Raw genomic sequence first — 15,395 nt, 5'->3', positions numbered from 1 at the left:
TGATGCTGGCGCAGGTCCTACTTACTCAGTGTCTTGTAGTCATCTCTCGCCTTGTTGGCTCTGATGAAAGCCTGAATCTTCACCACATCATTGATCTGCAGCAGAAAACAATCACTTGTCTGATCAACTCTCCTCTTTGTGTGTAAGAGAGGAAATTACTTCAAACCCTGACATACTTCCAGCCAATGTGTCGGGGGACATTAGTCTCAGAAACATGATTTAAAGCTCTCATTAAGTCACTATTTGTTAACTTTTAATGCAAATTTCTGAGACAGAAAAAGAGCAACACCCTCTCCTGGTTGTTTAGAATGATCCAAAATTGAATTTGGAGCCAATTTAACTTGTCAGAGTTTTACGGACAGAAGACTCACGTGATCCTGGAAGTATTTCAGGCGATCCTTGTACTTCTTACGAGCTTGATGCATGCGAACCATGGACTGGATCTGAGAGGGACAAGGAAAGATCAGTCTTTATTGCATGTTTTCTACGAATAAAACACATTTTACTGCAATTGCTTTATAATTTTACCTTAACAGCCTCTTTACTGTGGTCTTTCAGATACTGTTTACGCTCTTTGAACTTCTTCTTCTGCTTATAGCCTTTCCAGTGGGCCTGAGAAAAGGTTCTTGTGTCAGACTCGTGTTTCTATCCGTGTATAATGTCAGGATGATGCGTGTAAACACAACCATCTCACCTGTATGCATGTAACAGCTGGGTCTTGGGATTTCAGGAAGTTTATCCGCTCCTTTAGGCCATTTCTCACCAGGTAGCCACGGCAACGAGCTTGGAGCTTGCTGATTAGAGTCTCATTGGCCAGCCACAGCTGCTCTCGATTGTAGGCTGTGGTCACCCCAGAAACCACCCCCTGAAAGGGTAAATAAAACAGACAGTTAAATGTGGTTTTATGAAGCAATGAAGTTAAAGAGATGCCAATGAACAGTGGCGTGCACAGACTTTTTGAATGGCAGGAGCGTCCTCACCACTGTAGAGGGCACATTAGCATGCATGTTGGCTCCCAAGGGGGCACTTGAGGGCACTTTAGCACGTGTTTTGGCTCCCAAGAGGCACTTGAGGACAGTTTAGCACGCGTTTTGGCTCCCAAGAGGGCACTTTAGCATGGATTGGCTCCCAAGGGGGCACTTGAGGGCACTTTAGCACGTGTTTTGACTCCCAAGAGGGCACTTGAGGGCACTTTAGCATGTGTTTTGGCTCCCAAGAGGGCACTTGAGGGCACTTTAGCATGTGTTTTGGCTCCCAAGAGGGCACTTGAGGGCACTTTAGCACGCGTTTTGGCTCCCAAGAGGCACTTGAGGACAGTTTAGCACGCGTTTTGGCTCCCAAGAGGGCACTTTAGCATGGATTGGCTCCCAAGGGGGCACTTGAGGGCACTTTAGCACGCGTTTTGGCTCCTAAGAGGGCACTTGAGGGCACTTTAGCACGTGTTTTGACTCCCAAGAGGGCACTTGAGGGCACTTTAGCATGTGTTTTGACTCCCAAGAGGCACTTGAGGACAGTTTAGCACGCGTTTTGGCTCCCAAGAGGGCACTTTAGCATGGATTGGCTCCCAAGGGGGCACTTGAGGGCACTTTAGCACGCGTTTTGGCTCCCAAGAGGGCACTTGAGGGCACTTTAGCACGTGTTTTGACTCCCAAGAGGGCACTTGAGGGCACTTTAGCACGTGTTTTGACTCCCAAGAGGGCACTTGAGGGCACTTTAGCGTGTGTTTTGGCTCCCAAGAGGGCACTTGAGGGCACTTTAGCACGCGTTTTGGCTCCCAAGAGGGCACTTTAGCATGGATTTTGGCTCCCAAGAGGGCACTTGAGGGCACTTTAGCACGTGTTTTGGCTCCCAAGAGGGCACTTGAGGGCACTTTAGCACGCGTTTTGGCTCCCAAGAGGGCACTTTAGCATGGATTATGGCTCCCAAGAGGGCACTTTAGCATGGATTTTGGCTCCCAAGAGGGCACTTGAGGGCACTTTAGCACGCGTTTAGGCTCCCAAGAGGGCACTTTAGCATGGATTATGGCTCCCAAGAGGGCACATTAGCATGGATTTCGGCTCCCAAGAGGGCACTTGAGGGCACTTTAGCACGTGTTTTGGCTCCCAAGAGGGCACTTGAGGGCACTTTAGTATGCGTTTTGGCTCCCAAGAGGGCACTTTAGCATGGATTGGCTCCCAAGGGGGCACTTGAGGGCACTTTAGCACGTGTTTTGGCTCCCAAGAGGGCACTTTAGCATGTGTTTTGGCTCCCAAGTGCACACTTTAGCACATGTTTTGGCTCCCAAGAGGGCACTTTAGCACATGTTTTGGCTCCCAACAGGGCACTTGAAGGCTCTTTAGCATGCGTTTTTCAACAATTGGGCCACAAGAGGAGGCGACTGCGCCCAAACTGACACCCACCCACCCCATGCACGCCAATGAGGAGACATTTACCTGGATGTCCTCCTTGTTGAGCTGGGTGTTGTTTTGCACAAAATCCGAAGGCTCCACCCACGTGCCCTCCTTGGTCTGCAGGTTGTAGTAGTAGTTGTGTCCTCCCTTCACCCAGTGTTGCACCCAGTCGCTGCCGTTTTCACCTGCACAGACAGAGTGACACATTTTAACCCTTATTGTTTACATGTAAATCATCAGAGATGCTTTGCTCCAGTCTGATGTGAAAGCAGATCTATTTTTAACGAGTGATGAGGTTGATTTATGGTACCAGATACCTCCAAGCAAAATAAATCTGACACCATACAAAGATACAGAATATGACAGGGAATGTTGACCGAGTACCTCATGACTCAGCTGGATTCTCTCAAAAATCACGAGAAAATACTTTTTGCCAGATAGAATCGATACCGCGATATATATCGATATTTTCCCCCCGATAAAGTATAGATTTTTCAGGCGTGAGGATCGATTTTATTTATTTTTAGCAAACTTTATTGAAAAGTCAGACGTTACAATTAGTGAAAACACAGAACATTAACATAACAGTGATAAATTAGTTCATAAAAACGTTATATAAAGTGCATAACTCAGTGGTTTTGATGGCTTTTCTGTTTATAGAATGTAGGATTGTTGTAATTTATTGTTTGAGCTCCTTCTCAAAAGTTAAAAAAGATGGTTTGTGATTAGATAATTTGGATTTGTGTTTATGGTATTTAGCAAGTAAAACAAGCAGATTGACAGGTTTGTTCGTTTCCGTTGGTGTTGTCCTTCCAGTTCAAAGGTCAGACCATCAGTCCAATCAGCAACGATTCATGTCAAATCACACTGTCCCTTTAAAATCTTTTAGAAAATTATGTGTATTAAATCGTATCAAATCGTATCAAATCGTTGGCTGAATGCTGTGTATCGTATTGTATCATATTGTGAAATTAGTGTATCGCTACAACCCAACTTCTATTTGCAAACTGGTAAAGTGGCTTTATTCATTTAATTTACTCACCTGAGCTTCTTTCTTTAAAAAAGGTAAAACACATTGGGTCGCATTTCTTCTGGAAAAGTATTGCTGTACATATATAAGGCTGAGTTAACCATCAAGGGCATGATGGATTTCCTCAGCAGCATCACTGCTTTGTGAGCATTTAACTACATTGTAAACCTTGTTCATTCCAGCAGATCAAGGCTCTGTTTAACCGGATGTAAAGTTAAAACAAAGGTTTCTCCAGAAGCCTGCAGTGATGGTTCTGTGGAACAAAGCATGTCAGAGGAGGTGCTCCATACACACTGCAGTGTTGCACCGCAGCTGTGCTTTCTTTCCCCAGTGAGTAATCAAATAAAGTACTCAGTAAGTCATCATTCTTCCAAAGTATTAGCTGTAGAGTGAAAGTTAATCCTCTCTGAAATGGTGTTGTAAAATAACGAAATATCAAGTCATAGGATGATGATCACAAAATTCTACTCAAATTTGTGTGATTCCCCTCCAGCTCGTACGTTTGACGTCTCAAAGATGGATTTAGATTCATTTAGGGATTCTTACAAGAAGCCATTTAATGAGCTGAGCCTTTGGGTGGTACACGGGCCTAACTGTTGTGACATGGCGGGTCCTGTAAAGGTGTGGACCGATGCATGAAGAGGGTTAGTCGATTCTTTGCCGTCGGAATTAACCAGGTTTGGTTTTTTTAGCTCATCTGACCCAGTCAAGTGAAACCCTCATTTTAGTCGATTCTTTGCTGAGTCTGGAGTTAATGTTTTTGCTCATGTGCGATGTTTACATCAAAGCCCATTTAAGAATGTAATGCAGTATGTAAAGCCAACTAAGAATTTGTTATTTTCTGCCTTTCAGAGTTGATTTTTCAGAGTTTTACTTGGTTTCCTCCTCACCTTCCTTCTTTTTCTCCTCCTTAATCTTGGAGAGGTCATCCTGGTAGGTGTTCGCACACTCAGAGGTGACCCCGTACAGTCCTGCTCCAGGATTACGCAGAGCAGCCAGAGTCTGAGCTGCATCGCCACTGTCCACTGCCTCGTTTACGGCCTGGATGGACTGCGAGACTGCGGATACAAACACCAACATTAGCCTTTGGTCCGCTTTAAACTCTCCTAACAGAAAGAAATGTGTGTATTCTTACACTGTAAGGCCTCCCGTGTGTCTTGGTTAGCCCTCAAAATGGCGTCCTGGATCTCATCCAACCACAGCACAGCAGATGGGTCCTGTGTCTCCTGGAGGGAAACCAGAAAAAAGCATACTCAGACGCTGTTGCATTATAAATAAACTGATGACAGGCGTGTGCTCCATAAAGCAGAACTTCTTGTTTCTAAGATCAATCTTGAGTTTGGAGCCAACAAAACCCAAAGTATTTGATTGTAAATTGGAGATTTTCTCACACCTGCCTCAGGAGAACAATGAAGAGGCCCATTTGCAACACATTAAACTGGAATAATGCACCAAAGAACAAGAGGATAAAGGCAAAAGGAGAGGAAAAATAGGTGACATAATACAATTAAACGAGTGCATCCCAACAAGCTTTTCAATTGTCTTCAATGTTAAAATGAAATACGTGTCAGACTTTGAACTAGTTGGGTTAAATGTTTATGGCCAGCATCAGTTAAGGTTATATCATACTGGGATCCATTTTCTTCCTCCTGTGTTGACGTTTAACACAATTTAGCGACTGCCTATTAAAGCGATGGGCTTTAATATTAATATTTTGGGGGTTGAGGAAAGAATATTAGACACGCAGATAATGAATAACGGACATGTGATCTCAGGGTCATGACTCCCTGTTCAATGTGCCGTTATTGTTTGAATGTATTTGCATTTTTAAAAACAAATAAAACTAAATCAGTGTCAATCAAGGGTTTTGAAATGTGCCCATCGGCATCCTCACAAGTTACCAAACCCTCCCAAGTCTAATGAATCCAACCACGTATGAAAGCCAGAACACACTCCTTGCCTGCAGAATCCCCGACAGACATTAACAAGAAACAGACACATAGCTGCTGGTACATTAGAAATGATTACCAGGACGTGCTGCTACACCAGCTTCGATCAGCCCAGTAATCATAAAGAACTCTTTGTTTGTCACTTGATTCCGTCTCCACACAGATGCACCATTTTGTTTTGAGCTGTAGGGAAGCAAAGCTTCCTCCAGATGGCGCTCTCTGTCTCTACAATGTGTGGCAGCCGGTTGCTACTTGTTGAAAGCTGCTTTTCTGAAGCCGCTCATTAGGCTGCGGCCTCCTCCTACGTTGGCCCCGCCTCTTCACGTTGTCACAGCAGATCAAACGAGGCATGTGTGTGTGTGTGTGTGTGGGAAAGAAGTGGGCGGGAAAGACTGTTACCTGATCTTGACTATGTCGTATGGAAGGGGTGGGGGTGGATTTGGCTGCTAAGATCTGTAGCAGCATGCACAGGGACCCAAACAAGCTCGGTCTTTATAGTAAACAAAGTCCTACCTGTGCGAGTGCTGATTAGTGTTTGCATTTGCAGCTACAATTGCTATTTGTGGGTGATGAGTCACTGCAGCTGGAAGGAGGCGCTGCAAAGGGTGTGGTGCCAGAACAGGACTGGAGGAGGACCAGAGCAAAGCTCGGTGCAGTTAAAACTTTACAAGCAGAAATAGAGGAAGTGAAAGCTGGAGCGGTTGAGTATTTTTCAGTGATGAATATGGTTTAATTATCAAACCTCTTCTTCTCAATCTCATTTTACTTCCTCAAAAGTGTGGGATCATTCACATGCCTTGGAAAGGGACATAAAAAGCAAAGCCTCCCTGAAATGCTTCCAGTGATAACCATCTGAAGAGGCACAGTAGACAATATTTAGCTTGTTAGTCAGTGAAGTCTGGGCAGGACTTCCTGCTGTTTATCTAGGCACAGCCCTTAGCCCACAGCCTAAGCCAACTTCTGCCTGGCTGTCTTTCTAACTAACTGCTTTAATACCGCAGTTAATGAGACGACACCAACAGCCAGAAAAACAAGCACTCCTCTTTCTTCTCCTAATTCCTCTGACCTCACATAAACTGCAACCCCCCCACTGCTCAGTTTGAAGTCTTGAGCCACTCTGCTTTTCCTTATATAATGGCAGGTAAACGGGAGATGCAACGATTTACTGAAATGGAAATACATTATATAAGTTTGTACGATTCTTAGGAGCTTTACGGCCAATATTTGGTTTGAACACCTTCATTCTTCCCCATGGTTGGAGCCCCGTTTCCTCTGAAAATGATCAGGTACAAGGACAGGACTGGAAAATGAGTTAAAAAGCAGCCAATGGCTGAGCCAAGAAGGTCGTCCTCCTTGGAGACACGAAAAGGCCTTCTGCTTCAGCTCAGGAATACCTCATCTGCATCCACCGTTTGAAGCCCAACAGGAAGCTCTAATCACTTCCTCTGCGTTCATCGCATTAATCAGCCCCGTTCACCAGCCCACAAGCAGAGGATGGTGTGTGCCCATGGCTCTCTAACACTGTGGTCAGCTTTCTGCCCTTTTATGGAAGCGAATGACTGAGGCCCTGCTTGTTATTTCCTATGCCCATGAAATCAGCAGAGAAATAGCTCCCTGTTTTTCCAAGCTTTTTTCTTTTTTTTGAGTTTCCAAATGATGTATTCAAGATTTTCAGATGTAACTCCCAGTGTTGACATTTAAAACAGTGTGGGCACTGGTCGTGAATTTTGGGCTCCAAACACGATAAGAAACTTGGTTTATCTGTATTTACACAGGCTAAAAACAGACGCAGCACTGAAATAAATCCAGCTGGAAGGGAACATTTAACCCCGATGCCTGGTGGGTATTTTCCCCTCCTCTTTGACATCATATGCAAAAGTGATGCACATACATACACAAACAAGAACCACACTCATCTCCTCGTGATAAAACAGGCAAATGAGTCAGAGAGAACAGGATGAAGGGCCTCTGTTCAATGTGTGTACGAGTTCATGAGATGAAACCAAAGAGGAAGGACAGCAGGCCCTAGAAAGCACAGACAAACTTTCATGTCCCATATAGATATATGACAGGAAGAAGGTGGGGGCAAGATGATCACACGGTGACATCAGCGTCTATGCTAACCCTTTAACTTCCGCACTGACAAACGAGCAAATGAGAAATGTTTCTTTGCATTTTTTTCATTTCTTTGGACCAATAATGGTCTCTTCCACCAACTTTTGATAAAAACCTTTGAGTGTAGTCAGTGAAAAATGTGCTCTACCAAATGTTAGGGCAGGATGTCAAAGGGCCGAATACGCAGCCCTGAGTCACACCGAGTCATCTGGAAATCCTTCTGAGCCACACATTTAGTACAATAATCTGTGCTGCATCGGAGAGTCACTTCTAAATATTACATGTTTGGGGTCCTGTACTGTAACGACTGAGGGAATAAACGAAGCTGGTCAGTAACTCCAGCGATTAGACAGATTAGATTCATCGTGTCATGAAACCCACAATCTGGAATTTTACAAACAGCAAACCATCCTGCTCTAAAGATGACACCATTTCAGGATACACTTTGCAAAACCTGTTAATCTGAAGGACATTTCAAGTGCGTGAATTATCGATAAAATCTGTCTTAACACATGTAAAGTTTGTGGAGAATCCAGCATCAGATCCGTCAGCAGACTGCTGGAATAAGGAAAGATGCTGCTCCTCACACAGCTGCGCATCTTTGTCCCTGAATGACGTGTTTTAAGTGACGGCAACCTCCCTTAGAACTCTACATCTGTATATACGTACCAGACGTTCAGCTGTAAACGGCAGTAAAAACGCCTGACTAATGTCTGCACGTAACTGTAGCCAGGCCCCGTTTGCATGAGCCATTTGCATAATGATCTCTAGAATATGAGATACAAACAAAGGAGTACCGCTGCCACAGTAATCCACAACCAAACCTGATCTTTTCTACGTCCTGCCTCCCACAGATCGTGTTTGTTCTTACGTGAGCTTTCTCTCTGCGGGCCTCCAGCAGCTTGTCGTGGTAGTGCTGAGCCACTGATGGGTCCACATCTGTGAGCTTAGCCGAGGGGTTCTGCAGCATGTCCAGGGTCTTCATGGGGTCCCCTTCATCCAGGGCCTCATTGATCTGGCCAATGGCAGCAATTCCTGCAGGAACATGTGCAAAGGACAGTTCATGACTCCAAGGAAAGGATTCCTGTGGAATCAGCTTTAATTTAACTGATTAATGCATGGTATTTCATGCTGATTAGCTTGGCTGACAGCTATCAAACAGACAGGAATATAAATGGAAGGGAATGTCTCATACGTTCATGCTCCTCCTGCACAGTCAGGTTGACCTGGTCGATACAGGCCTGAATATCATTCCAGGTCAGATAGTCAGACCCCTCCTCTCTGGCTGCCGCTTTAAGACGCATCAGCTCATCCATATACCTGAGCAGCAGAAGCACAGCACCGCGTTACCCACCTGCACGCAAACTGCAACCCCCCCACATCACAAAGGCGTCAGCGAGCGGCACCGGCTCACCTCTGCGCATATTCATCCTCCACGTTGCTGAGTCCGGTCACGGTGCTGGACAGCTGCTTCCAGAGGGCGGCTCGGTCTCCAGCGTTCAGCGCCTCGTTCATCAGCACCACCGATGACAGCATCTCCACGGCAACAAGCAGCTCGGGGTGGGATAAGGAGCCCTGCGGGACCAAAAAAAGCACACATTTACTTTCAGTGTCAAACAAAGTGGTGCAAAAGCTTCATTAAATGAACAAAACTGTAAAGAAAATAAATATATGAATACAAAATAAGTTTTCTTTAGAAACACAAGATCCCATAATTTAATCCTCAGATGGCTCAGACAGATCTACAATCAATTAATTTAATATAAATCTGATAAAAATAGCACAAGTTGAGAAACTGCATGGCAGCAATTGTGCATTCTTGACTCAAAAATGGACACGGAAAGCCCAAATTTTGGCGGTGGACCACAAATGTCCCAAATGAGTGTTTGATCGGCCGTCACCAGCTCTGTGTGAACGCTTCACAGGATGATTTGTGAGGTTTGCAAACACACCCAGTCTCCAACCAAATATCTAAGGGAGGGTGGAGTGGAGTTTGGGGCCAACAAGAGGCTGCAATCAATGAGAGTGCAAGAGGAAAGAAGCACAGCACAAACATTTAGGAGAGCACGGCCTGCGTGGAGTCAGGAAACTGAGCAGAAAAAATCCCGACCCACTTAATGTTCTTTATATCACAACTGAGCGGAGAAAGAGGAGCTTTCAAAAGCAGGCGGGGCAAATCGGGATGAATCACCTGGAGCTACAGCTATCATAATGGAGCTTTAACAGCTGTGTGACAGTTGAAAGTGCAGATAAAGACGAGCATGACTTTAATATACTGCCCACTTCACTTGAAATCAGCTGCAAAACTACCTGAAAATTAAAGAAATTAGACCGACTGTGAAATTCTTACAGCTGATACCTGTTGTTTTTGTCCTTTGTTTTCACTTTAATGCCAATTTAATTCCATGGAAATATGCATTTTAAATAATAACTGAAGAGTTTTAGAGCACTTCAGTGTTTCATCACAGTTTGTTTGAATAAGAACAAATTCATTAAAGCCAACTTTTACATGAAAAAGGCTTTCGAAACACCCCAAATGACTTTTCAGCACTTTTTCTACCCAATAAATAAAATGTGAATTAATCTATGTGTAAATATCAGACCCTACATGCTGCTGGGAGACATGTAATCCAATGCAAACATTGTGGGTTGTTGGGTTATTGCCAGTCTGAGCTGGACTCAAAGAAACAAACTGTTGATTATTTCAGCAAAGCATTAAAATGGAAAGTTGCTATTTTTAACGAACACGTAGCGTAAAATGTGCTAAATTAGCTTCAGTTTCTGACCCCTGTTACCTAAACATAAAACCAACCTTTAGACTTTAGACCCACATGTGCGGTAAGATAAAATGTATCAACTGTAACACGGTTCCCACGCATCATGAGCTAAGCAGTTGTTATAATCATGTCATTTAGCCTCAAAAGCCACACGGTCGCTTCACTTGAACGCTGAGAATGATGCAAAGAGTCTCTTCTGTGCACCTCCTGGCTTTGCTGCTGCAGGCTGGCGAGCTCGCGCTGGTAGAGGTCGGCAGCACTCGGGTAAACGTCAGGCAGCTGAGCGTCGGGGTTCATCAGCTCCTCCACCGTCTTCTCCGGCACGCCCGCCCTGATGGCGCCGTTGATGCGTTCCACAGCTTTCAGCACTACACGAGGGCAGAAGATGAGACACAGTGACTGAATGATCAGAACGGGGAAATGCTGGCCTTGAGCGTGGTGTGCTCTCACTCTTCAGGTAGCCCTCTGCCATCCCGTTGGCCACGTCCACGCCGCTCTGCAGCTCGTCCTTACTCAGCGCTTCTCCTGGAAACGCCTAAAAAGCAGTTTGAGATCATGACGAGGAGAAGGAAGCGCAGCCAACGACCTTTTCTAAGCGCTTTAAATGCACAACGCGAGCGTACCTGCTCTTTATTCTCTCGGTCAGCCTGCAGCTGTTTGAGGTACCAGCCCTTGTTCTGAGGCTGCAGCTTCTGCAGACCCATGGCCTTCAGGGCCTCATATAACTTATCCTCATCTCCACTCCGCAAAGCCTGCTCAGCTCCGCTCAGGGCGCTGCTCACTGTTGGAGAAAGGTTGACATTCCAGCCACCGAGAAAACCCCAAAGTGAAAAGGAATGTGAGCGTGTTGGTGAATCTGACCGTTGACTGTGTTGATGTTGCCCTGGATCTCAGCTTGGCTGAGGAGCTCGTCATAGATGTCTCGCTCTGCGTCAGCGTTTTCCATCTGCTGTAGGAGCAAAACAAACACAGATATGACCAAACAGCAGCTTCACGAAATAACATCGTGCGCTTCCTCCCACAGAGCACGTGCACGTGAGCCAGAATCTACACCAACCATGATGCCCTCAACCATAATGCACCAACACATCCTTCACTTGTTTCCCACGGCAACCAAAATGATGGCAGAGCTGGTAAAAGAGGGATTTTATTCCACTCTAAAGCACCTCTAAGTGTCACCTTTGAATTTTGCCAAATAATGCCAAAACTTCCCTTAGCCTCAGGCAGCATATTCAATTACTTTCTGATCGAGAAGCAGACTCAGCGCTCGGTCTTATGAATGGGATTTCACCGCCTCTCAGGGACGCTGTGCTTCAGAACCACAGTTCGGTGCACAGGGTGGGATCCACGGCTGCTCGGGTTTCAGCCTCTTACCCGTTTGCGTGAGTTGGCCACCTTCTCTCCCTTGGCCCGGTACAGGGTGTCGTGGTACTGGCGGGCTGAGGTGGGGTCCAGGTTGACCAGCATGGCATTTGGGTTCTGCAAAGCAGCCACGGTGCCCTCCGGCACGCCGTGATCAATAGCCTCATTGATCGCAATCACAGCAGCGTGTACTGAGGATGGAAGAGAAGATTCACCAGAACACGTCATTTTGGGAGGTTTTTCTCTGTATTTAATATCAACGTATTGATCACTAATGTTAAATATATCATATTTGTGTGGATCAAACAAACGAGACATGAGCTGTTCAGTCACTATGAGCTGCTAGAGTTGAATGCAATATCAGTCGATATTAATCTTTATTCATTATTTTTACCTCCTACAATAAAAATAAATTAGCTGTCATTAGTTAAGTTGTCTTTTAAAATATTATTTCAACAACATATCCATATATTAATCCAACTTTCACAAGTGCAGGATCTATTTCATGCTCGTATTTGGTCATTTTGTTGGCATTTTTCATTCATTCAGTCATAATTAGCCTCTTAGGATTTATTTCATGCTTGTATTTCATCATTTTGTTGGCATTTTTCATTAATTCCGTCATAAATTAGCCTGTTAGGATTTATTTCATGCTTGAATTTCATCATTTTGTTGGCATTTTTCCATTCATTCAGTCATAATTAGCCTCTTAGGATTTATTTCATGCTTTTATTTCATAATTTTGTTGGCATTTTTCATTCATTCAGTCATAATTAGCCTGTTAGGTTTTATTTCATGCTCATATTTGGTAATTTAGTTGGCATTTTTTATTCATTCAGACATAATTAGCCTGTTAGGATTTATTTCATGCTTGAATTTCATCATTTTGTTGGCATTTTTCCATTCATTCAGTCATAATTAGCCTCTTAGGATTTATTTTATGCTCATATTTGGTCATTTAGTTGGCATTTTTTTATTCATTCAGACATAATAAGCCTCTTAGGACTTATTTTATGCTTGTATTTCATCATTTTGTTGACATTTTTCATTAATTCCGTCATAAATTAGCCTGTTAGGCTTTATTTCATGCTTGTATTTCATCATTTTGTTGGCATTTTTCCATTCATTCAGTCATAATAAGCCTCTTAGGATTTATTTCATGCTTGTATTTGGTAATTTAGTTGTCATTTTTTTATTCATTCAGACATAATTAGCCTGTTAGGACATATTCCTGGCTTGGTGTGACACAAGCACTTTCTCTCTTTTTTTAAATTTTTTTTTAAAGAGGTTTATTACCATCAGGGAAAATTCCATAGCCAACTATAAAAGATGAAAGTTTCCATTTCATCTTTCACCTGCTTTACAGGCAGAGAAATAAGAAGGTTTAAGTTTAAGGATGCTTCTACTGAGGGCAGCTGTGAGTCTTACTGGGTAAAAGCTGGTTAGACTGAGCCAGGCCAGCCACTTCCCACCTTCATCATAAGCAAAACTAACTCCCGGCTGCAGATTTACTCTGAAACATGACTGATACTGAATCTCTCATCTTACAGTCTGCAACAAAGCGCATTCGTTTAAACTTTTCCTGAAACATATCAAACAGATGGATAATAAGTAAGGAATAAATAACTAATTATAGGACACAGAGTACCCCATTTCCTCGATAGAATTAAGGATCTTTTAAGGATCCCAACAGATCTCAGAGTTTTCCATAAGCTCAGTGATAATGGTGTCTTTTCTTAGCACTGGCAGATAAACAATGCAGGAAACAGATGGATAAACTAAGTAATCTGACTTTTCCCATCATTATTAAAGCATGCATTTTATCTGCAGCTGTGGGACGGTGCACCCCCCTCCCCCCATGACATCTGAGTCTCTCTCACATGCTGCTTCGTCCACTGAGAGCTCATTGGCCAGGATCCCGCCAATCTTGCTGAAGGCGGGCATCTGGATACCATACTTCTCCAGCTCGCTCTTCATGTTGTTGATCTCCTCCTCTGCAGAGACAGACGGAGGAGAAGGAAAAGATTCATGGACCGCAGTGGGAAAAGAAAAGAAAAGCAGAGTGGTCTGAGCACGGGGGTGTGCTGGCTCATGTGTGATAATCAGATTCCTAAAGCTGGCTCTGGGACGGAGAGCTGAGTGGGAACTGCACCGACAGGAAAAGCTCTCATAATCACTAATGACTTTCACGTTTCCAGCGGCTCCTCCTCGCTGCAGCCTGCCACGCTCTTCACTCACTTACATGTTTCAGACTAATTCAACACACTCTGAACTTCATGTTAGCGTTGGAAACAAGGTGACATTTGCAATGCTCTGGATTTAAGAGGACATAATTGGGTTAACAAGGGGGAGAATGAGAGAAACAGATGGGCTCACGCTTGCATTCTTACCAGTGAAATCCACTTTTCCATACAGATCCTGGATCTGAGGGGCCAAGCCCAGCTTGAACAAGTACAGGCTGTGAAAAGAAACAAAGAGAAGTGAACACAGAAACATGGCACAATGAACAGGAGGCGGCCAGGGTCGTAAAAGCACAATGTTCTCCACAGCAACGGCCAATAACTTCCCTCCTGGGATCAATCTTCATCTGTCTAATGCACGAGAAGCGCTTTCCTCTGAGGTTTTTGCTAAATACTGCAGATATTCTGGTCTGGATCACTGCTGTGAAAGAGCACATTTGAAGGGTCACAGTCAAGCAAACGTCCTTTCCTTAAAAACCAGGTCGGTTTAAGGCACGAAAACAGACATCTGAACACTTCAGACAGCTTTTATGTCGCGCTGAAGCCGCAGATTATTGTCGTATTTTTGTTTGTTTAATATTCTGTGAAAAACAATGAAGCTAAAGGGAATTATGAGGTGTTAAAATGACAGCAAAAACAAAGGTTACTGTTGGTATTTAATCACTTTGCCACAGAATTAACCATTTTTACATCCGCCCGGCGGGTTCTTCTACACGGGTGATATTTCCATGGTAACGGTAAAAGAAGCCAAAGAAGAAGAAAGTGGAGGTATGAGGGGCAAAAACATGGCTATGTGAAGCTATTTCAGGATAGATGAATAAACATGGGTGTGGCTTTTCTTGGACTGAAATCACAGATCAGGATTACCGGTGGAAGTCTTTGGAGACTTGTTTTTTTGTCTTTGACGGGGTAGTTTAGCCAACTGATAGAGCCATTTGTTGCTAGGTGACGCACACATCAGCTGCCTTCACAAACTACAGATTCAGCGCATGTTCCTTTTTATTTGGAGAAAGAAGCACTTTTTAAAACTTGTTTATTTCTTTAATGAATAACACAATCTGTTGGATTCCCCTGAAAAGAAGCCAACCAACGCACCGTTGGGTCTCACTGGGTCTCATCTTCCCATACTGCCGTCGCAAAGTTGTACAGAAATGTACCGAACAGCTGACTAAAGCACGACCTTTTCAGCTGAGTGAGACGACATATCATTTAAATGTATGAGAGCCAGACAAACTCTCAAACTTAAATTAAAAGTTGAATTCTGTGGCATACTTTGGTAAATTCTGGTGCATTTATTTTTGAGAAAGAAACCGGTTTCCAGCAACATGGTGCAGCTCTGCTTTCCTGCCTTGGAGGACCTCTCCGTCCATCTCACCTGAGGTGGAGTCATACCTGCCACTGAAAGCCTTTCTGCTGACAACCTGCAGCGTTCACCTCATAAAGATGTCACACGTGAAATATGCCCAGAACACGAATGGGAATTAACCGAAGGCGAAATGCATCCTTTTAAACTGACGAATTCATAAACAAAC

At 44.1% G+C, this 15,395-nt stretch overlaps 1 protein-coding gene across 1 annotated transcript in view; it reads right to left on the bottom strand.

Annotated features, from left to right (window-relative positions):
* The window catches only part of iqgap1 (IQ motif containing GTPase activating protein 1), a 54,638-nt gene that overhangs the window by 12,083 nt on the left and 27,160 nt on the right, over positions 1-15,395 (bottom strand). The window contains exons 6-22 of the mRNA XM_072379935.1: positions 14,014-14,081; positions 13,504-13,617; positions 11,636-11,814; positions 11,123-11,210; positions 10,885-11,042; positions 10,712-10,796; positions 10,466-10,629; positions 8,899-9,059; positions 8,680-8,804; positions 8,356-8,519; positions 4,556-4,646; positions 4,311-4,478; positions 2,433-2,575; positions 695-865; positions 529-612; positions 372-443; positions 26-95 (exon numbers count right to left, since the gene is read on the bottom strand). Of these exons, the coding sequence (XP_072236036.1) occupies positions 26-95; positions 372-443; positions 529-612; positions 695-865; positions 2,433-2,575; positions 4,311-4,478; positions 4,556-4,646; positions 8,356-8,519; positions 8,680-8,804; positions 8,899-9,059; positions 10,466-10,629; positions 10,712-10,796; positions 10,885-11,042; positions 11,123-11,210; positions 11,636-11,814; positions 13,504-13,617; positions 14,014-14,081 (2,105 nt within the window). The remainder of the gene's footprint in view (positions 1-25; positions 96-371; positions 444-528; positions 613-694; positions 866-2,432; positions 2,576-4,310; positions 4,479-4,555; positions 4,647-8,355; positions 8,520-8,679; positions 8,805-8,898; positions 9,060-10,465; positions 10,630-10,711; positions 10,797-10,884; positions 11,043-11,122; positions 11,211-11,635; positions 11,815-13,503; positions 13,618-14,013; positions 14,082-15,395) is intronic.

Source organism: Leuresthes tenuis, unplaced genomic scaffold (genome assembly GCF_036924035.1).
Source record: "Leuresthes tenuis unplaced genomic scaffold, fLeuTen1.0.hap1 SCAF_2, whole genome shotgun sequence".
In the NCBI taxonomy this organism is placed as follows: domain Eukaryota; kingdom Metazoa; phylum Chordata; class Actinopteri; order Atheriniformes; family Atherinopsidae; genus Leuresthes; species Leuresthes tenuis.
The sequence above is the reverse complement of the archived record's forward strand: the minus strand, read 5'-3'. Positions and strand labels throughout refer to the sequence as shown.